The sequence below is a fragment of the Laetiporus sulphureus genome (genome assembly GCF_001632365.1).
Source record: "Laetiporus sulphureus 93-53 unplaced genomic scaffold LAESUscaffold_5, whole genome shotgun sequence".
Taxonomy (NCBI): domain Eukaryota; kingdom Fungi; phylum Basidiomycota; class Agaricomycetes; order Polyporales; family Laetiporaceae; genus Laetiporus; species Laetiporus sulphureus.
Window position 1 is genome coordinate 810,216 of NW_024468514.1, and position 21,130 is coordinate 831,345.

At 50.7% G+C, this 21,130-nt stretch overlaps 6 protein-coding genes across 6 annotated transcripts; 3 read left to right on the forward strand and 3 right to left on the reverse strand.

The window, feature by feature from the left end:
- Positions 1-95: 95 nt before the first annotated feature.
- Positions 96-3,277, reverse strand: LAESUDRAFT_755945 (uncharacterized protein; the record flags this gene model as incomplete). The annotated part of the gene is made up of 10 exons (XM_040912102.1): positions 96-187; positions 245-431; positions 494-574; positions 627-703; positions 760-998; positions 1,064-1,349; positions 1,402-1,476; positions 1,528-2,321; positions 2,368-3,198; positions 3,255-3,277. 10 exons carry the CDS (start codon positions 3,275-3,277, stop codon positions 96-98), a joined length of 2,685 nt encoding a protein of 894 aa, XP_040768175.1.
- Positions 3,278-3,707: 430 nt separating this feature from the next.
- On the reverse strand, positions 3,708-6,322 carry LAESUDRAFT_755946 (MATE efflux family protein; the record flags this gene model as incomplete). Its single annotated transcript, XM_040912103.1, has 15 exons — positions 3,708-3,925; positions 3,983-4,025; positions 4,075-4,181; positions 4,236-4,291; positions 4,350-4,445; positions 4,507-4,605; positions 4,664-4,676; positions 4,734-4,775; positions 4,835-5,026; positions 5,097-5,168; positions 5,234-5,253; positions 5,302-5,441; positions 5,496-5,521; positions 5,579-5,796; positions 5,853-6,322. 15 exons carry the CDS (start codon positions 6,320-6,322, stop codon positions 3,708-3,710), a joined length of 1,812 nt encoding a protein of 603 aa, XP_040768176.1.
- A 263-nt stretch (positions 6,323-6,585) lies between these two features.
- Positions 6,586-8,516, forward strand: LAESUDRAFT_644455 (uncharacterized protein; the record flags this gene model as incomplete). The annotated part of the gene is made up of 8 exons (XM_040903859.1): positions 6,586-6,765; positions 6,822-7,169; positions 7,224-7,448; positions 7,521-7,609; positions 7,669-7,867; positions 7,929-8,064; positions 8,131-8,262; positions 8,332-8,516. 8 exons carry the CDS (start codon positions 6,586-6,588, stop codon positions 8,514-8,516), a joined length of 1,494 nt encoding a protein of 497 aa, XP_040768177.1.
- Positions 8,517-9,416: 900 nt separating this feature from the next.
- Positions 9,417-13,049, forward strand: LAESUDRAFT_734866 (OPT oligopeptide transporter; the record flags this gene model as incomplete). The annotated part of the gene is made up of 24 exons (XM_040910548.1): positions 9,417-9,614; positions 9,673-9,792; positions 9,843-9,906; positions 9,962-10,021; positions 10,077-10,151; positions 10,209-10,298; positions 10,356-10,383; positions 10,434-10,514; positions 10,569-10,587; positions 10,645-10,670; positions 10,728-10,918; positions 11,044-11,331; positions 11,387-11,446; positions 11,500-11,582; positions 11,642-11,729; positions 11,789-11,870; positions 11,938-12,002; positions 12,060-12,155; positions 12,205-12,266; positions 12,332-12,399; positions 12,459-12,653; positions 12,707-12,836; positions 12,889-12,938; positions 12,998-13,049. 24 exons carry the CDS (start codon positions 9,417-9,419, stop codon positions 13,047-13,049), a joined length of 2,271 nt encoding a protein of 756 aa, XP_040768178.1.
- Positions 13,050-13,225: 176 nt separating this feature from the next.
- On the reverse strand, positions 13,226-16,402 carry LAESUDRAFT_755948 (P-loop containing nucleoside triphosphate hydrolase protein; the record flags this gene model as incomplete). The annotated part of the gene is made up of 12 exons (XM_040912104.1): positions 13,226-13,465; positions 13,506-13,756; positions 13,804-14,004; positions 14,069-14,355; positions 14,414-14,605; positions 14,658-15,014; positions 15,064-15,355; positions 15,424-15,492; positions 15,547-15,616; positions 15,711-16,085; positions 16,150-16,237; positions 16,290-16,402. The coding sequence occupies 12 exons, from the start codon at positions 16,400-16,402 to the stop codon at positions 13,226-13,228; spliced, it is 2,535 nt and encodes an 844-aa protein (XP_040768179.1).
- A 1,095-nt stretch (positions 16,403-17,497) lies between these two features.
- On the forward strand, positions 17,498-17,797 carry LAESUDRAFT_721793 (uncharacterized protein). The gene has a single exon (XM_040908074.1). The coding sequence runs from the start codon at positions 17,539-17,541 to the stop codon at positions 17,785-17,787; it is 249 nt and encodes an 82-aa protein (XP_040768180.1). The 5' UTR covers positions 17,498-17,538; the 3' UTR covers positions 17,788-17,797.
- The last annotated feature ends 3,333 nt before the right edge of the window (positions 17,798-21,130 follow it).

Here is a 21,130-nt window from a genome sequence, read left to right on the forward strand (position 1 = left end):
ACGTGGGATTGAGTCCTACACATACAGCTATGTTACATATGTCCAAAGATGTCAACCAAGCTCCCGAGGGGTCAGGTATCTAGAACGAAAAGAAATCAAGCTCCATGTCTACTTCTACGAGACTGCTTAATTGTCCCCGGCCGCTCCATTGCCGTCTTCAGGCTACGTATCGTCTGCACAATTTCAGCTTGAACAGCGTGAGCCTGCGGTAGGATGTGACGGGAGCAAAGGGTATGAGACTTACTAGCAATCTTCGGGCTCTCTGCTTCAAAGTCATATCGCTTGTTCCGCGCGGCATTGCTATGCACCACCAGCTTGAACGTCGAGCTGTTCTTACTGGACAGCTGACAGGCAACGACGCTCTTCAGATGATAAGATGATGTCTTGCCACCGTCGAAGACGTGTTTTGCCTTGTTCGATTGCGGAATGATCTGCGGCAAACAGTCGTCAGCGCCTAGACATAAACGTGAAAGCGGAACAGGGGGGGACGAACGTGGATGTAGCCTCCATCAATTGCCAGGAGACGTGCACTCCTGGTGACCAGCATAGGCACCTTACGATAAACTGTATATTTCTGTACGATTTATGAAGATCATAGTAACTCAAATGCACCAAAAGGATCATACCCTGTATGCATTCGTGTAATCGAAAATGGAGCTGAAGACGGGCTCAAGCGCCTCGGAGTTTCGCTTGATGATGGATGCTGTATGGTCAGACGAATTAATTTCCATATCACGCTCAAAGATGATCAACACGTACCATTTGGATCTGTCGTCCTGCCGGCATTATGGCTAATCTCGACTCCGTAGGTTTGCAGCATGTTCTTTTTCATAAGGATCAGATCCCGCTTGCCCTGCAGACTCTTCACGGTACGATCGAGTGGTATGTACACCTTCGCTGTACCCAGGTCAAGCACCAGCGCGTAGTCCTTCGAATTGTTCAGCTTGCGCTTCTGACAAGCTGCTTCGAGCACTTCTGCCATGTACATGCCGCCCGAGCTTAGTAAATGTGATCACACATCAGTATTTTTCGGCATGCTAGAATGACTTAAGTCAACACGCACGCTTGGATAGTCGTAGAGACGTGGCCTGCATCAGCTGTATCTGCGATCCGTATGCGCAGGAACTGTGGGGGACCGTGACTTGAGGACGGCCCCAGCGAACTTGGGAACATCCCAACAGACGAAGCGAGAGAGCTTAGCCCTGCGCTTGTCCCGGCGAATGAATCGACAGGCGGAACAAGGGTAGTGTTCACGCCTGCTACGTTCAAGAATCCCGTCGACTTCTTCTTGACAACAATGCGAGACGGGCGCCGCTGGATCTTGGACTCCAGAGTCTTGTTCTGTTGAACTGAAAAAAGTCCGATTAGATACTACATGTAAGGCAGAAGAGAGCTCTTTACTTTGCGCCGGCGTCGCTGCAAGGACAGCGTAGGCATCGAAGTTGAACTTTGAAATCTTCCCCGTCCTGTCCGGAGCTAGGGGATGCGATGAACGACCATGCCCAATAGTATGGCCGATTCACTCACGAGGGAAATCTTCATCCACTTCCCCATCGTCCTCAGCAATCCGCAGGATCCAGCCGACCGCAGAGCATCTCGTCTCCCATGCCGAATCTTCCTCGCCCTTCAGGCCCTCGTCGATCTTCGGCAGCCATCCCTCCTCCCAATACGTCCACAAAGCGAAACCAAGCACCTCCTCCACCGTCGCATCCTTTCGTATCTTGAGCTCCAGTGGATGACCCGCTGGCTCGGCAGTATGCGGAAAGTATACAAGCACCGTGACACTATCTCCATCTGATCGTGCCGAAATGGCACTGTACAGCTCCGTGAACGGGTTGGACGAGGACGAATTTGCTGTCGCCGCGAGCAACGCCGTGAGTGCGGACTTGGCTGGGACTATTGGACCGACAGGACGCCTCGCGAAGAGGTCGCCATCCACGGCGGAGGGCGGGCTCCTCGGAATCGTTGGCGTGAGAGGTGTTGGGCGTGCCTGCTTGGGCCTCGCAGCGCTTATATGCGCCTTCGGAGCGGGCACTACCATGTCAAAGCCGAGGTCAATGGGCGCTGATTCCTCAGGGCGAGTAGGGAGGTCATCGACGTGCCGCTCGTCGCTATTTCGTGTCTCGCGGACGGGGCTAAGTCGCATACCCCTGGGCGCATCGGCACTGCTGCTGCCCGTGGGTGGCACGGAAGAGCTCGCCATGAAAGATCCGGAGGCAGCAGAGGTGAGCATCCCGGAGGGCGTATCTGAGAGAAGAGATACCCCGGACTCGTCGGAGTGCATACCCAGACCGCTCATCCCGCGACTCGCGGCAAAGTCTCTTTATAGGCGTGAGTTTCAGATGAGTGGCAGTGAGAAGGACGTACGGCTCAAAATCATCTGCGTCTATCTCAATGCCATCGTCCGCGCCCTCGATGAGATCGAACTCCTCATCCTCCTCGTCCGGCATTTCAGACTCGTCTTCGTCGCCTTCCAACCCTGATTCGGATTCCGAAGACGATAGTTCAGCGTTCAGATTCGCAGATACGTTGGCTTTCGCGGCGAGTTCTGGGTGCGCGCGCGCGAGCATGCGCAGCTTCCGCCTTGCCTCCATCTCTTCAGCTCCCTTGAACTTCGGATGAAACTCCGGCGAGATTGGTTTCATTTGCTCTGTTTCTCTGTGCACAGGTGCGACATTGCCGACCGAGGACCTACCATTGATGATAGCATTCTTATCGGGAGACTTCAGTGTGCCAGTGGGTGCGGTGGGTGCGGAAGCAGGTGCCGTTGGTGCAGTAACAGCGGGGAGCTCCTCTACTCCGTGCTTCTCTTCTGCAACAATGGTTGTTGTTGCCTCCCCTTCAGAGCGCAACGAATAGCGGATGGACGGCCTGGACACCGAGCCACGCTTGCCAGAAACACGCATTCCCATCCCACCGACTCGGGACGGGCCCATGATCGTTGTGGTGTACTTTAGTCCGGTCGCTCCAGGAAAGCCTGATTGGCCATTAATACGCGCGCGTGAGCCTCCAGCCTCGTCATCATCTGGTGTCGGGCTAGAGGGCATGGCGAGCTCGGGCCATTTGTCGATGTCGGCGAGGCCGGACGCGAAGACATAGGGATTCGCGTCATAGTTAGGGTCGAGAGATATGAGCCGCGGGCCGTATGGATCTTCGACATTGCGGAGGTAGTTCAAACGCAGGCTATGGATAAGGTAGCTATTCCGAGTGGAGGGGTCGGAATTCGTTTGTAAAGAAGAGACAGGTCCACGTACTCTGGGTCACTGATGAGCGACATCGTGCAGACACTCCTGTGCGATCTTAGACGTTGTCCTTTCCTTTCGCTTCAAGGGCAAAGTGCAAACAGCCCAGAATACTGTACTGCACTAGTCAAACAATCGATCAGATGATTCGACGAGCTCAAGCTGAGAGGTGGACTCCTGCTGTAGTCCAATAGTCCAATTCTCAGAATGAGCAAAATGAGTGTGTCTGAACGTTGTCAAGTCCGGAGAGCGATGGATATGAAGGCAGTAACAGAAGCAAGAGAGCGCAAAGCGCAACGTGCTAGTTACTACCTTCAGCCACCTCGGACCCTCAAAGCGTCCCGTCTAATATTCTAATGAAATATTCACCACCTGGTGACTGCCTACAGAAACATCCACACCTGCCTCGACTGCTTAATCACACCGGATGATGATGTCCGGAGAACCTCCCTCTCCAAAAAATACTTAACTCTGCCCCTCCACATCGCCCTGAACATGCTTCCCGCGATCCCGATCAATCGCGAGACGCTGTCTCACCTTCTCCACCTCCCTCTCCCAGTCGGTGCGCACACATATCCACACGCCGATCGCGGCGCAGTACACAAGTGAAACCGTCAGCCCGATCCACAACCCATACAGTTGCATTCCTCTCCAGAACGTCAGCCAGAGGCCAAACGGGATGCCTGGATCAGTGAAGAATGTCAGCAACGCTTATAGCCTGGGAAGATGGAGAGACATACCGATTACATAGTAGGCGGTCAGATTCAGTAGGGCACCGGTGAACTAGGTAAATCACTCAGACATGACCTGATGAAGTGACGATGCGCTCTACCTGTTTTCCAATCGCTCGCAAGATGCCTCCTGTGACACCTCCGAGACCATCGAAGACTTGAAAGAGCGCGACGAGCGGTAGAATAGATGCTACGAGCACAACAACCTCTGCGCACAGCCATCGTTCACAAAGGACTGATGGTCTCCGTAAGGGGTACATACCTGGGTCGTCGTTGAACAAATGCGCCCAAGACTTCCTAAAGACCATGAACATCGTGCTGCATCGCGTTCTCATCATTTTCAAAGCACGGGGGACAGTTGGAGCTGAATTCGCACCTCCAAATCAAGCTGATTGCCAAAGACATTAGAATGGACACATTTGCGGCGACACCTGCACGCTTAGCCTTCTCTTCTCCGAGCAGGTTACCTATCCTGTGATACATCATCCGAGAGATGAATGCCTCAGAACGCTTGGATGAAGATATGCGCATACCTGACAGAGGTGGCGACGCTAAGAGCGAATGGTGCCTGGTAAGTTGTTGAGGCTGATACCAGCAATACCGACTGAGTGGCAAGGGCGATGGGGCCGAGCCTGACGAGGAGAAATATTACAAGGTAGACAAGCGGATGCCGTGAGTGACAAGACATACATGCTGGCCGCGACTGAAAAGAAGTGGGCAAGTTCAGAGCCGATATGAAATATATTTAGAAAACACTCACGACTAACAAGCTCCCAAGACCACCATTCGGATGCCGTTTGACCTGCAAACGCACACTGTATTCAACGACATACAACAAACTTTACAAAATAAATTACATACCAACACTAGCCAGCCCTAGATGGACCAGTACACCCAAGCTGGTGAAGCATCGACGAGAAAGCGGGTACCACGCCGTCTTGGGGACGAAAAAGATGCCGTACACAATGGACGCGAGAGAAATGAGATTGAAGGAAACGGCAGTCGCAATGGGTGCGCCGATGAACCCGAGACCGAAGGGCTTAGGACCCCAGACTGAAGAGGTGAACGAACATGTAAGCAGTCCTGCCTTGTCTGTACAACAATCAAATAGGGAAGGGCGTACCAAGGAGATAGTTAAGAAGGGCATTTATGGGCGCAACAACAAGGATGATGTGGGTGGGTACTGTGAAATGTCCTTGAGAACTATCTCGTTAGCAAGCTGTTTGAATGTTTCGTTACTCATGAATTACGACTACCTACCCTGCGACTGGAAATACCGCCTTAAAGGCAGTAAGCGGATGATCAGATGTTGAGCTCTCAGCACGCACCTAGAAATGGCGTTGAAGGTATATGCAGGAAGACCAATTATCAGGCATCTCAGATAGAGTGCAGCTAGGTGGGCTACCTCGGGATCTTGCTTGAGGAAGAGGAGAATCGTCTCGGCGCTGAACCAAATGAAAATGATAGGCTAAAATCCCTTGTTCTTAGTTAACGTCTGCGCCTTTACGCAAATGATGCTCACAACAAGAACAGCAGCCATCACAACCGCTAGGGTGGCATAAGCATCAAAGGTTGCGTGATGATTAGTACGACGACTCAACTTACCCATCCGCTGTGACCATAGACCAACGAGCTGAGGCTGAGACGACGTCCACGCACTGGGCAGCATGGTGTCAAGCGTACTCGTGAAACCTTGCACGATGCTCAGACCTGTCACACTCGCCGTCATCGAGCCTAATGTCGATGCGGCGAGCGCGGTCGTGGATAGATGTCCAAGGGACACAACGGATGCTATCACCAGAGAATACTCCAGAACATGCGTCCTGTATAACAGAGCCGATGAGCTGTTGCCACAAGATATGATACGCTGATAGCGTACCCGAATACTGGCAATGTATACTTCATGAGTATGCCTAACTCCTCACGATACATGCCAAGCGGATGTTCCCTCGACTCGAGCTCATCATCCTCTCTATCTACCTCCTCTTCTATTCTGGGTACGAGCGGCGCCAGCAGCGGTGTATTCTCCATTGCCTCGAGGTCCGCAGGGCCTGAGCGATAGCCAGACTTATCTGGCAACGGGCCTGTCGTCGGCTGGAAGGGCGCAATATACGAGGTCGGGAAACTGCTGCGTCGAGAGGTCCGTGAGCCCGGGCGAGGGATGGCGAGCGTACGTCGTGTGCGGGACGTCGAGCCCTCTTCTTCTGACTCGCTGAAGAGCTCCTCGGGCTCGACCTCGCTCGGAAGTTCAGGCTCTTGAATGCCCTGAGCGGCGGAATAGCGCGAGAGGAGGGCGTAGTCGGAGGGCAGGGAGGACGGCGTCGTCGCGTGCAGGTAGGTGTACGACATGGCGGGCGACGGGAGGCGGGAGAGAGTAAAGTGCACGGTTGAAGAGCCAAGTGTAAGGTTCTATATAATGACGCACTGAACGCTTCTGATCGTCTGATGAATGCTTCCACGGATCAATGACTGGAAGGCTTCACTAAAGCGGAGTTTCAATGGCCGTTACGTCGACTTCACGAGTGATTTGAAGATCTACTTATCGGAGTTTCAAAGAGTTGTAATCTCTGGATTACCTTTGACTTTGCCTCGACTCGCCCACCCGAGAAGCTATGGCGGACTCCGAGCTGACTCCCCCTCCAGTCAAGCCGCCGCTATCGAACTCCTCCGCGCCGAGGCACCAGGAACCGTCGCCCATCGACCTCGACAAACTGCGTAAATGGCAGGAGGAGCGCATCTCCCGCAAGCTGCGCGGCGAGTACGAAAGCGCCGTCCTCCAACTCGCGGAAGTCGTGAGTATTTTCTGTGCGAGCCACGGGAACTTTGCGCGCTCTGACACAGCATATAGGTGAACAGTAACCTGTCCACGCCCCTTCGGATTGCCTCAGTTCGTGTCGACGGCGCAGTCAACACACGCAAGTCGTTCCTCGGCTCTCTCATCAAGCCAAGTCTCCCCACGAGCAACTCGCCATGGGTAGACACACATTCGACACTGGCGGATGTCTTGCACACGACGCGGCGCATCGGTAGCCTATTGCAGGAGACGGACATTTTCCAGACCGTCGAGGCTAAACTTGAGCGCAGCCGGGACATCCTTGCCCAGCCGGGAGACGTGGACATCGTCTTCAAAACGCGTGAAAAGGGCAGGTTCTACCTGAACACCAGCACACAAGTCGGGAATAACGAGGGCGGCGCGGTATGTCTTCGCATGCATGGCTAAACTGCCTCCTGACTGTACGGTCTACTTCAGAGCGCGACCTGCCGCATGCGAAACGCATTCGGCGGTGCAGAAACGTTCGAGGCCAACCTCGCATTCGCGACCAAGACACGCGTCTCGTTTCATGCAGACCTTTCCGTCCCACTCACGCGTACGCTCAAGACTCGCGGCGAGGTATCGCTCTTTGGCCTCGAGAAGGACAACTCGAGCTACGCGAGCAGCTCCGAAGGTGTGCGCGGATTCCGAGCCATCGTCAGGGTGAGCTAGGTCAGCTTTTCTTCCCCCGTCGCGCGGCTGGCGAATGAATTCCTTCGGACTGTGTGTTTGCAGAATGGCACGCTCGTCGGTGGGATGCATGAATTCGCGTATGAGGCCGTTCTCAGGCACGTCGGGAACCTCCTTCCCTCTGCGTCTATCAGGTGCGTGTTCTACGTGGAAGGTCTGTCGCGCGTTCGTACCCTCATACTGGTGTCTACAGCATGCGCGAAGCGGCGGGGCAGAGCATCAAGTCTGCTGTGTTGCATTCATGGGTTCGCGACACGCGCGACGATAAGCTTCTCGGCACGCGCGGTTCGTATCTCAAGTTCATCCAGGAACTTGCCGGTTTAGGCGGCGACGCTTCTTTCTACAAGTCAGAAGCGCACGCGCAGCTGTCGAGATCGCTGTTCCCAGGCACTGTCAGTATCGCACATCCGTTATCACCGGATACGCTGTTGGCTGACACATGCAATGTAACAGACAATCTCGTTCGCCGCACGCTCCGGACTGCTTTGGGACATCGCACGCCCGGTGCCGTTTTCGGACAGGTTTCAGCTGGGTGGGCCAACGAGCCTGAGGATGTTCAGGGCGAATGGAATGGGACCGAGGGATGGACGTAAGCTGCAATGATTCTTGTGTGAGGAGGCGATCGCTGACGCAAATATGCATACATGTAACCCAGCCGATTCGCTTGGAGGAGATGTATACTGGGCGGCAGGTATCAGCCTGATTTCTGACATTCCCAGGAAGTCCCATTGGCCAGTCAAGCTGCACTCGTTCGTCAACGCCGGGCGGCTAACCGTGATGGATAAAAGTACGTTCCTTCCGATCATCTCATCTCGTTTTACTCATTCCGTATACTCCTGATGCTGCTCTCCTACAGCAAAAACGGTCGCAGAGAACGTCTGGAGCCAGATTTCCAAGCCGTCAGTTTCTGCGGGAGTGGGCCTGGTGTACAAACTGGAGCCGGTGCGGGTGGAAGTCAACTTCGGGATGCCCCTGGTAGCAAGTCGAAGTGATGGGCTGAGAAAGGGGTTCCAAGTAGGCATAGGCCTGGATTTCTTATGAGCCATTGCCGAGTTATCTGTTGCGTGCGTATCTCAATGACGATGCGCGGCGTCCTTGTCTCTTTTGTTTCCGCTTGCTGCAAACCTGGGTGATTGACAAGATCAAGTGAGTCAGCCTTGTTGATTGCTGCTGTTTGCATGATCACATCTATACCTGAGCAAAATTATCTCAATTATCTCTTGTTGAAGGTGGCTCTCGCGTGCGTGCTTGAATCTCGGATGCATAAATATACGATCGACCGGACTTACAATCTTCACAGCGCTTCGCGGCATTAGGCACTATAAACAAGCACAAGATACGAGAGTTCATATCAAGCTCTGTGATTGTCGGACCTTCTTACTTATCCGCGCCTTCGTCGGACAGACGACTTATCTCATCTATCGCTCTCGCGTATGAGCGATAAGGACAGCTACTCGAGTTCTTGTAGCGCTGCCATTCGTCGCAGACATTGGTGAACACGCTGGGGTCGAACTCCCTCCGTCTGCAGAGATCGGACTAGACAATCCTATTGACATTTTTGGCCACCATTCACAGCTCTTCAAACGCGGAACTACACGTGACCGCATTTTCGGGTACTTGCAGGCGTCAACGCGAGTGTTAGCCCATCTGTAAGTCCCTGCTTTGTGCAGTTGCCGAGAAAGCACACTCTCAGCCAAGGTCCTTGTGTGTTGACCTGGCTCATACAATCGTGGCACGGCGATCAGATGTGTCGGCGGAGCGGCGCTGGCGCATGTATCCCAGGAACAGTACGCTTATCGCTGCTTCCTCACTGCTTCCTTCTGATAGCAGTGTTCAGCGCTCTGCATTTAAGCTCGATGTGAATGGAACATATGCTAGTAGGACGCCCCGAGCTCCCTGCCGGTCCTGCTCTGTCTGCCTCCTCCTCTGACCCTCGCGACAATGACGGGCCTTTCCGATGTGCTGCCCGCGCTCGCGCGCGAACCTTCGTCCAACTTCTCTATTCAGAAACGAAAGAAGTACGTTGTTGATGAGTACGCTGATCCGGAGAAGGTCGAAGTCACGGAGGTCGTCGACGAAGATGACGGCGACATCGTTAACGCTAAGGTCATCGAGAAGGCAGAAGATGTCGCGATTGAGGTGAGGCTACTTCTCTTGTGCCAACAAGGTTCCTGTTGGTGATGATGGTCGCGTGCAGATCTTATCGACTGAAGATCACCCGGAACTACCTACGTGGACCTTCCGCACTGTGTTCCTCGGCATCGGACTAAGTATCTTTGGTGCTGTTCTCGCAACGATCTACACATTCAAGCCTCAGGTATGTGCAGTGCATCTGCATCGACGTCGCGTGCTGATCTACCTTTGAAGAATGCTTCGGTTTCTCAGCTCTTCTGCCTCATCATCGCATATGTTCTTGGGACACTCATGCATGGTACGTTGTTGCATTTGTTTCCCAGGCCCTAGTATCAATTCATTGCGTGTCCCAGCTATCATCCCGTCCCATGGCTACTGGAGGTTCTTGAACCCCGGTCCCTTCAACATCAAGGGTAAAATATCTTCGTCAAACGATGGTTGCATCGTGATCTCATAAATTGCAACTAGAACATGCCGCGATTGTGATCATGGCATCGACTGCGTCCACAGTGGCTATTGCAATGGAGATTATCGCTGCGCTCAGTAAGTCCACCTGATGGTATCTGCGAGGCTTCGCCGCTTATACCCGACGTCTCGTAGATCTATTCTACGATATCCGCCTCAACGCAGCGGTCGCCATCTTCCAGATCTTTGCGAGCCAGATGATTGGGTACGGAATTGCTGGAGTGTGTGAGTATCCGCCTTCGTCAGTGCTGCAACAGAGTTGTTCAAATATGCATGTCTTAGTACGATCTTTGCTCGTATACCCCACATAGTGAGTGGGCATCGTCATGTATGCAACGCACAGCTAACGTAGACCACAAGCGCATTCTATCCGACGTACATTTCTGTCGTGAATCTGCTTCAGAGCCTTCACTATGGGAATGCTTTGAATCAAAAGAGGAGGTGAAGAGCTACCGGATCCCCTTATTGAACTTAGCTGACACCCTGGGATCGTAGAAAATACTTCTGGGTTGTGGTAAGTCGACGATTTCTCACCTTGCAGGGTGACCCTGATCTCAAGTCGCCTGTATAGTTCACATTGATTTTCTTCTGGGAGTGGTATGTGTATCCTTGCAACATGTGTGTGATATGACGCTGAGTGAAGCCTCGTGCTAGGATCCCGCAGTATTCCTTCCCCTTACTCACGGCCATTTCTATCATTTGCATCGCGGACAACGGTCGGCACGACTGGATTCGTAACCTCTTTGGAGCGGGCTCGAGTAACGAGGGCATCGGACTGCTGAGCTTCAGCACCAGCTGGACGCTCATCACACAAGGATATCCGCTTGTGTGGCCTTGGCAGACCCGTGCGTGTCACGTTATGTAAATTGTTCGCAAGAGGCAAGCTGAAGCGCCTTCTTCACAGAGGTCAACTCGTACAGTAAGTCGCACCTTCCTGTTCTTACAAATAGCTGCGTACTCAAGGTTCCAGTCGGCATGGCCATCGGCTACGTTGTCCTCATGGTCTGCTACTACAAGAACGTATTCAACGGGCGAAACACGGACTGGATGTCGACCTCGCTCTTCTTTCCGAACGGAACGAGCTACAATCAGAGCTTGATCCTCAACGCGGACAACAGCCTCAATGTGACGAAGCTCGATGAGGTCGGCCTGCCGCAGTTTACGACGACGTATGCGCTCAGCCAGATGTGCTACAACTTCAGCTTCGGCGCGGCATTCGTGCATGTGATACTATGGCACTGGAAGGATCTGAAGAAAGGTTGGTACTGCCGGTTGTTACTTGAGAACATGTTTTGATGTGCTGCCATGAAAAGCGTGCCGCGAGGTTAAGTTCTGGCGAGGCTCGGAGGAGGTTGACGACCCTCACTACCGAGGTGAGGTCAGCGAACATCAATCGGTCTCCCGTGTGCTCATAGATTTCTCGCAGAGATGAAGAAGTACAAGGAAGTCCCGCAGTGGTGGTACCTTACCCTGTTCGCGATTTCCCTTGGTGTCGGCATTGGATGCAGTGTGCGTCGCTATTTTATTACTTCATACTGTGCTTACCTGGTAATCCTGTTCACACCTAGTACACGACGGGAGAGGCTCTCCTGCCGTGGTGGAGTATCCTTCTGTTCACCGTAATCAGCTTCTTCTTAGCTGTCGCCCTCGGGTTCAGTAGGACATCTCCTATTCTCGTTGCTTACATTGTGCTAATAATTATTGTGCCCCGTCAGTCATGGCGACAACTGGCTTCAGCATTTCCGTTAAGTACGCCATCCAGATCTTGGCCGCGTTCATCCACCCAGGGAAGCCTGTGTACGTGTACTCCCAGTGGTTTCGCTAGTCTGCAATGTTACTGACGGTTTCGCGCGTTTGAATGTAGCGCTGTGATGTATGTCAATTTGTATGGCAACAGCACTGCTTTTCAAACGCTGTACATGTTGCAAGGTGACTTTTATTCCATCTGATACCGATGTCCCGCTAGATGCTCCATAACCCACTCAGACCTGAAATTGGGTCAGTACACAAAAATCCCTCCTCGTGCGACCTTTGCCGCGCAGCTGGTTGGCTCGATTGTCGGCTCTATCTTCAATTACACCAGTGAGTAGAATCTCTTGAAAGGGATGGAGTGTAGCTGACAGTTTTGAAGTGATGATCCAGATCGTTGACAATAACAGAGAGGTGCTCAAGAATCCCGTAGGAACGCGGATCGTAAGTTTTCGCTTGCATCGTTTACCTTTATGGTTGAATTTGATGAATGCTACGACACGGTGCAGTGGTCTGGATGGAACGTTCAGAGCTACAATTCCGCGTCCATCGCTATGGGTGCTCTCGGCAAGTACCTGTACGCCACTGACCCTCGACGTTCCTCGACTTTCTCGCTGAGGGGCCGCATCTTCCTAGATTTACGTACGGCAAGATGTATTACATGCTGGCGTTTGCGATCTTCATTGGTCTTGCGCTGCCAATTCCGTTCTGGGTGCTGTACCGGTATACGAAGCCTGGTTCCTTCCTGAACAGGTTTGCCGCATATATCAACCTGCCCATCATCGCTCTGTATGTCGGCTACCTGCCATACTCAGTGAACGGACAGTGGTGGTATGTATTCCTGAGCACGAGCGCGATGCAATGTTGATAAGAGCGATGAATAGGTCGTGCCTTGTCCTGGGCGCTGTGTCGCAATGGTGGGCACGCACTCGCCGCCCGAAGTGGTTCAAGAAGTATAACTACTTGACATCTGCTGCCTTGGATGGCGGGGCGCAAGTCATTATATTCATTCTGGTCTGTTGTGTTCTTATATGATGGGTGCGGCTGGAGCCTAACAGTCCCGCAGAGCTTTGCTGTCTTCGGCGCCAGCGGCAACGAGGTCGATTTCCCCTACTGGTGAGTATGGCGTGCACCAGACACTGGACGTAGGGCTGACAACGTGTCGTGACCCATAGGTGGGGCAATCCAGAAACCCTGTCAGTAGACAGATGTGCTGCTACGTCATAGAATATCCTTACTGTTTACCATGCCACTGTAGTATGCAAGTCGGCGAGGCCCTTCTATAATTCCGAATGCATGATCTGTACTCTAAAACAAGACGTCGCGAGTGCTATTTGTCAAAAGTAATGCTATACTCCAAGATCTCGCTCAATAAGACTATGCTTTACTCCTTCAAGAGGCAGCTACTGCGATTGTTCGAATTCGAACAGCCTCTCCTTGATGCTAAATAACCTGTCCTTCTTGCTAGACAGCTCCATCCTCATCCTTGCAACGTCCGCATCTTCGCTGACATACGCAGCACATCTGGCAGCGGCTCCTTCGGACCCAAGGCCCAACTTCTCGATGAGATGATCTTGAAGTGCGTCAGCGAACGCGAACAAAAATGTATGGTCTATTGCGAGAGGAATATTGTCGATTATCCTCTGTAGTTTCGTGTTAGGTCATTTGAAGGCAACATAATACAATAGAACTTGCCTTGTATGCGACTTGGAAGTAGCCCCTGACCTCCGCCATCAACTGCAATTCTTCCTCATATATGTCTGGAGGGTTGAGTTTTCCAAGATCTTCTAGAGTGCAGTGATAGCCTAGTTTAGCTAGCGATGCTAATGTGGCAGCTTCGGCTTCGGCGCGTTCTGTATCGTCGATGATAGGTCGTATTGCCACAGGCTTTGCGGCTTGAGACCCTCCTACACTTGCGCAAGGAGTCGCTGGGGCTGCAAGATATTAGCAAGCACAAAGATACGCTCCGCTATGAATCCACCTGCTGCCGGAGCGGCCGCCTTGTCGAGAACATTGGTACTCTGTTGATCTTTCTTTGATGGTGGGTTCTTTGGCAGCTGTTCCACGAACCTCGAAGTGGATTCTCGACTAGGCGATAACGTTAATGAATTTGAAGCAGCTTTCGCTTTGGTCTTTTCAGCTCTTTTCGGCGGTGTCGGTAGTTCCGAGGTCGTCGAAGAGCCTTACACAGAAGACCCGAAGTTCAACTCATGCGGTGGATGGGAGCAAGGACATCGTGAACGTACTACTGTCATCGTTGCTTTCCTCTTCATCTTCTTTGTCATCAAAAATGGTATCGGAAACCTCCCTGTACATCATCTTCTGCCGTTTCGCAGGAGATGGTAAGGAGGAATCCGACGGTACCTGCATCTTCCCGGCGCGCATATCCTTATAGAGAGCGAGATGCTTATCCTTCGACGCCGCCAGATAGTGAGTATTCTGGCTGAAGGGAGTGGATTCGAGTTTGAGCAGCTTGCAGATGAAGCGACATGTCTCATCCCGATGTGCCTTCACCTGTTCCGCGACCACCAATCTATGGATATCAATGTAAATGCAATGTTAGCTCGCAGAGAATTGCTGCAAAAACCTACTTCACGCAATGTTCCAAATTCTTGAATCGGCCGAAGCGGGTCTTTACGAGCTTCTCTACACTCTCTACGAACGCGTTGTACACTTGTACGAACATGTTCAAGGCGTGATCTTCCCAATGAGTCATGAAAGCATCGATCAAGGTTATCTTTGCTCGATATGGGACGTTGTTGGGCAGCTCGCGTGTGACACAGCTACGGCGATGGATGTATTCAGCGTTCCAAGGTAACTGTGCAAACAATCTACCTCTCCATATGTTCATGTATGTCGCCAAGAGTAATTGGCCCGCCCGAAGTAAAAATTGTGCGCAGATCTATACCTTGATCTCGAACAGGTATCCGCTCTCCTTGTACGTGGATGACGAAGTGAGGCGCGGTTCGACGAATAGTAGTCTTGAAGTCTTTATGTATCTTTCTTATGTTCTGAACGAGATCGGCAGTATTTGGTCCTCCTTGCACCCATGAATTGACGTCATTGCAGAACGATGTTACTAAGCTAAGGACGGCAGCGGGTGGGTCAGTAGTGAGTGGTGGAGGGAGTTCACTGAGCTGCTTCTCGCAGTCCTGGAGCTGGCGTTCTACCTCATCTCGAAGTACGGGCACGCTTGCAATACTCAATACATTATGACAAATGACACAATTTATGGACTTACATGTCGTGAATGAGCCCTGTCAAGAGTCTGCTGAGATTAGCAACAAGGTTGCCAGTACCAAAGCGCTGGCGATGCGCTGATTCAGACCATGGTCGGCTCGTGTTGAAAAACTTCTGCTCCGCCTCACGAGCTTCTGTCGATGTGATTCTTTTTGCTCTGTCCGCGTCATCCGGTTGTTTTGTGCAGTAGTAGCCATGCTTGAGAGGATGCTTCTGGCCTTCAATGATCTCAAGCCAGGACCTTCGCGCGTTGGTCGCTCCAGAAGGGATTGTGTCGGGTTTAGTCAGAACTCCTTGTTGATATATACATATAAGAAAAGGAAAAAACAGCTGAGGATGCATTTGAAAGAACGGTGCTGACCTATCGTACGTATGCCGTCTGGGTCCACATCCTTTGCAAGGCGCACCGCCTTTTGATTCTCTATGTCATCTAAACACTCATATATAATGAATTGAGAGAAGAGGAAGGACTAGACGAGCTCACCGCTCATAGGGATGGTAAGCAAGATTAGGCGCTGGCCTCCTATATGATGTCGAACCAGCTCCTCTACCAACTGTACCGTTTCTGGATCAGCGTTTTGAATGATTCCTAATATACATGAGATATTCGCATCGTATGGAAGAAGGTTACGGTATAGGCATACATACCGGTAAGTCAATGAAAGATAGCTCTGTCAGATCAGGACCATAGACATCGAGGCATACAGCGTTTCTGGAGAACAACAGCTGCCGCTCTGTTCCAAATTGCCCGCAGCCTATCATTTCTGCACTAACTTCGACAAAAGATGATATGGGCAAACTGGGATTCAGAGCCGCGGCTTGGGCCCTCCGGAGAGCGAGCTCCACAGCGGTCTTGTCGCGAATGGGTCCTCCGAAGGTGATTTCCTCCACCTTACGCTTCCGTTGACCATGATTGTCGAACTCTAGGCGGATGGAAACCTGACAGGACCACTCGGGAGCGTTGGAGAGACGGCATTCTATTGGGCAGCGAGTACAAGTCCCGGCATCCCGAGGCACGGTGATCTGCGATGATCACATCAAAGTTTATCACTATTGAGAACCGTTGCATTGAAAATCTCTGACGCACTCCTGAAATAGCTTCTACTAGGCTCGACTTGCCCGCGCTCTGGTTGCCGATTACTGCAATGTGCGGTAGGTCAAAGTCTGCTTGTGCCCTTGCAGACATTGGTGAAATTCCACTTTGAAGTGTTTCCATCGACAACATACCCGATTGCGCGTAAGTGCTTGATGAGAGAAAGAAGCTCTCTTCGACGCTTCGCATGGCCGCTCTCTGCACTTGAAAGATGTATTGCCGCGGGGCTAGCGGTATCATGAGACATTCTGGAAGGCGATCAAGAGGTAGTTCCGAATGACCTTAGTCATTCGGGTTATAACCTGCACACAGGACCCGGGCAACTCCCATATAGGAGTGTCGCAAAATAGCTTATTTGAGGGGCCCCAAATCGCGATTTCCTTGTCGCGGATTGCATATTTCAGACCTCGGAGGCCCCAAAAAGCTTCAAAAAGACCCTTATCCTTATCGCAACTTAGCATATTTCGGGACCTGATGGGTGTCGGAGAGCCTCCCGATTTAGGCATGTCCAGGTGGCTAACCACTGGTATTGATCGACAAGGCCCATTGATGCGACAAGGCCACCATGTAGCCATATATTGATATAAAATAAATAATTTCCTGACCTGATAACCATCATGGTACATGCGCGATTTGTGACATCCAAGCCTAATTTCCTGCTACGACTTGTGTAGCTCTCCTTCCCCTGAGTCTCACTTGAATCTCATGAAGCTGTAAGATACAGAATCTGCAGCTTGCTCATCAAGGCCTTCTTGTTCTGATCCTAAATGAACAACGAAGAATATTCTATAATGACATTGAATGCATCTGTGGCTTATTCTTCAAGATGTCACCCCTTGTGATGATGGCATCGACAAACATCAGCTTGATACACACTCAATGTAGCCTCTTTATTATCACAACATCCTTATGTGAGAGTAGCGGGTGAGCTCGCAAACGAATCTGTATGTTTTTGACTCTGATGTAGCGTGACATATGGATGTGATGTATCGTTACAAAACGTGACATAGTCACGGGTCTTGTCACACTTTGCATACTGGAGGCCCGAAAGTTTGCATATTTCAGGCTCATTTTGGGAGACTTTTGTGACACTCCTATATAGAAATTGCCCAGGTCCTCTGCACATGCACAGTGGGCGATTACATAAGGAAAAACAGTTTCGTCACACGTTACATTTCTCACGCCTGTGGCTGGACATCTCCCCCTAATTTTTGTGCTGCATGTGACACTGTGGCGAAGCTCGCCGTCGCCCCCATCGTTGGAAAATTCAGGTGCTGCTCTGTTCCGTACGCTCGTTGTCTGTTGCTAGGCCGATCATCCCGCCTGTGACTTTGTTGTCTTTGTAGAGAGCCGTCGTATCGCCCACATGTCTGTATCTGTGAAATGCACCTCTCGCCCATCAAAGGGAGTTGCCGCTCGCTGCTGCTATCGTGCATCAATGACAACGACCTCGTCATACTCGAATGCACCATCATGTGCTTCAAATGCAATGCAACCAGCGTTGCTGTATATGACGGAGCATGGAAGTACTGGCACACACAGTTTGAACTACTTACCGTCATCAAACTTATTGAGGAACCCGAAATGATGGTCGAAAAGGACCTTGGCATCCAGGACAACGTCCACATCTAATAACTTCTTTCCTGTCCTACCTGTATTTGTATTGTCATGTATAACATACTAAACTCCTCTTGCTAACGAACTCTGTAACTTTGTACCCTCCATGATGAATTGTAACTCATCCATCGTTCTTTCACTATCGCACCGGACACACTTTCCACTGGTCATTCAGAACTGGGCGTGCGGAACGCAGTGCCGACACCCTCAAGTTCTGGACCAGAGTCTTTCAGCTAGGGCATGGGGAAATAGGAATTGTGACCTGCTTAACCGGCTATTTAGCAATGCACCCCTGCAAGGGCCTATTTTACCTATGTAATTTACAGTTAATTAACAAAGGGGGGTCCGGAGGGTGCAGCCCCCAAAACTTCAGGTCAATTAACGCTAATTAGCCAGTAGAGTTACCTAAAATGACGGTAAATTACAACTTCCTCATGCTACATCACTACCAATGATCCCAGTCAGGCTGCTCATCTCTGTGAGCTTTTTCTGCACTGGTTGAATACAATTCAATTAGATCTTCTGAGAGAATTTTCTTGAGCTGATGGACATCCTGATCAACCCCTCTCCCCTCCCCTGGGCGCTTCCTATTTAACCGTAAATTACCTTCAATTTTTGACCCTTTTGAAATTAATCGTAGATTACCTGTAATTTACATAGATAAAATAGCCCTGGCTAATTAGCATTCTCTATTTCCCCATGCCCTACTTTCAGCGTGAAAAGCAATTCAAATGTTTGTTGAATAAGCACACTTCAAGACAGATGTCCGAGCGTCCTGGTTCAGAGGCTGGCAGTACTGACAGAGACAGGCAGCATTGAAATCACTCATTGCACATGACAGCAATGATCCCAATTAGTGGCCACAAATTACGTGGGTGAAGAGGCGACAAGCACTGGTTCCAAATGACAACAATGCAAGGTTTATTCACAAGGAACACTACATAATTTGTTACACTACATCTACACTAAGTCATGGAAGGCTTTCTCCATGTCATGTCGAGAGCCCATCCAGACATCGGGCCCTCGTTCTGTCACCATACATGGCCTACCGCAGGTGTCACAGAATAAACCACATGTGACACATAAAAACCTGCAGTTGCACTGCATATATAGTCAGAACCAAGTGATAAGCCAAGCTTATCATTGTCAGCCTTTTGGCGAAGTGGTTACTCGTCCATTAGGTATTGATTTATAGGAAGTATGGTCCGTTTCCGTGATAAAATGATAAGCTTCACGGGGTCACCGATTCGAATCTGAGAACTGGCAATGCTTTGTGCAAGTTAGTCACAAAGCATCTCTCAGAGGTTGAGTGGCGCAACCACAAATTTGAACCCCTGACTTTCAATCCAATAATGCTGGATAAGCCAGTCTAAGCTAGGATTGGGGTGGTACTATATACTCTCAGGACGAGGATTCCTGAACAGGGGGTAATGTCACAGAATAAATCACATGTGACATGTAAAAACCTGCAGTTGCACTGCATATATAGTCGGAACCAAGTGATAAGCCAAGCTTACCATTGCTAGCCTTTTGGCGAAGTGGTCACTCGTCCATTAGGTATTGGTTCATAGGAAGTATGGTCTGTTTCCGTGATAGCAGGGTAAATCTCTGATTCGCTAGGAGACAAAAAGATTGCCAACTGTGTGGGTGCGTGCATTGTCAAAAATGAGGTTGAGGCATCTGTTGATATGCTCTGATGCCACCTCTCTATGGTCCGTGGTCAGACAGTACCAATTGCTTCGTTGCGGAGCGAGGTGAGTATCAACCGCTCTGCTCTGTCTCCGATGGCATGACGGTACAGAGAGATGACTCTTTTCTTGAAGGGTGCGAGGCCTGCAGGTTTCTTGCTACTGGACTCTGTGACGTGTTTGATTATGGGTGGTATGTGTGTGGGTAGTAGACGAGTGTGTCGTCCGAAGGGTTTGGTGGATAGGTGTGATGCAGATGATTTCATTCAGCTGGCTGGCCTGCTGACTGGGGCTAGGACAGGATGCTGGCTTCACATGTGTGTGTTACCGTTTTGAGGGATAAATGTCCCACGTTATATCAGCTTCATGCTTCGAATTGTTCGCAAATGTATCTGCGTGGCAATCAATTGTTCGCAAATACTGTCTGGGCGCTAAAGGTTTGTTCGCAGATCTGCTAGGTGCGATCGTTCAAACCGGACATCTGTCTCGGCGCTAGCAGTCTCTTGTTTGGGGTTATTGGTGTTTTGTTCGCAAATTGACCTCAGCGCTTGCTTGCTGTTCGCAAATACGAGTTGGAAACCTAATCCGGACTGTGAGAAACAAATCTCTAAAATGGAACCTGTTCGTCTGCTACTGCTGGACTCGGCTGGACTTCGTTTCATTCGATCGCTTTGTTTTGTATAGTGCGTGACAGCTAAAGTCTTCCTGGCTCTGATGAAACAAGTCAACTGATGGACTGTGTGTAAAAGACTGTACCGAGTCTAGGCGATCGCCTTTATCCCTGGGCTTGTGGTGTGAGTTGTTTGCAGCACAGACTTCGTTAACAAAGTTATTGAGTTTGATAGAACGCAATTAATAGTTAAGCAATTAGACAGATATCAAGGATGAGATGTGTAGAGTGAAGTAGGACTGTCACGGCAGACATGATGTGATTTATCAATGTGAAAAATAGTGTGGGAATGTCAGCTGATGTCTTACATTTGCGGCAAAGGTTTGCCAATGTAGCATTTAAATCGCAAATAGTTCACATTCACAGCCAAAGTGAAACATTTTCAGCATGAAATGCCATAGTTGCAAATATTTGTCACATGTGTAAGAAATCAGTCGACATTCGCACACAATTTTCCACCTTGATAAATTGTGTCATGTCTGCCATGTGTGGAGGTATGGAGAGGTCCGCTGCTGTGACCTCCTTCTGAGTCAAAAATTGTCCTTTATTGCCAACTGTGACCAAGTTTATATACTATGATGGACAGCTCGTTGCCGAACTGTTCGTTACTATGTGATGTGTCCGCGCTCTGCTTCCAGAGACTAGAAGCATATCTGAAATGCATTTGAAATCCAAAACTTGTAAGAGGAAAGTAGCCGGTCAACGCCGTAAATACCCTGCTATCGCTACGCTCATTCGAGCGGTTCGTCCTTGATCATCGGTACCGCCTCCACTCCTTGGTTCTTCTGGAAGGTGCACCGGGCTGCAGCTATCTTCCTGCCCTGCCTCGCTCAATCGAGACCACTTTTGCCCGCTCTGACCACCTTGTGTAGTATGCACGCCTCGGAGGCAGTTGATATGACAAAGGGTCAGTCGGCCACCCAGGCTTGCCTGCTGCTTGCCTCGTGCTTCATGCTCAGCTCGCTCCCACGCTCATCACCGTCATCAGAGAACAACCATT

Bases quoted from the DNA above. Each gene is read 5' to 3' on its own strand.
- LAESUDRAFT_721793 (XM_040908074.1), top strand. From the start codon at position 17,539: ATGCACCTCTCGCCCATCAAAGGGAGTTGCCGCTCGCTGCTGCTATCG.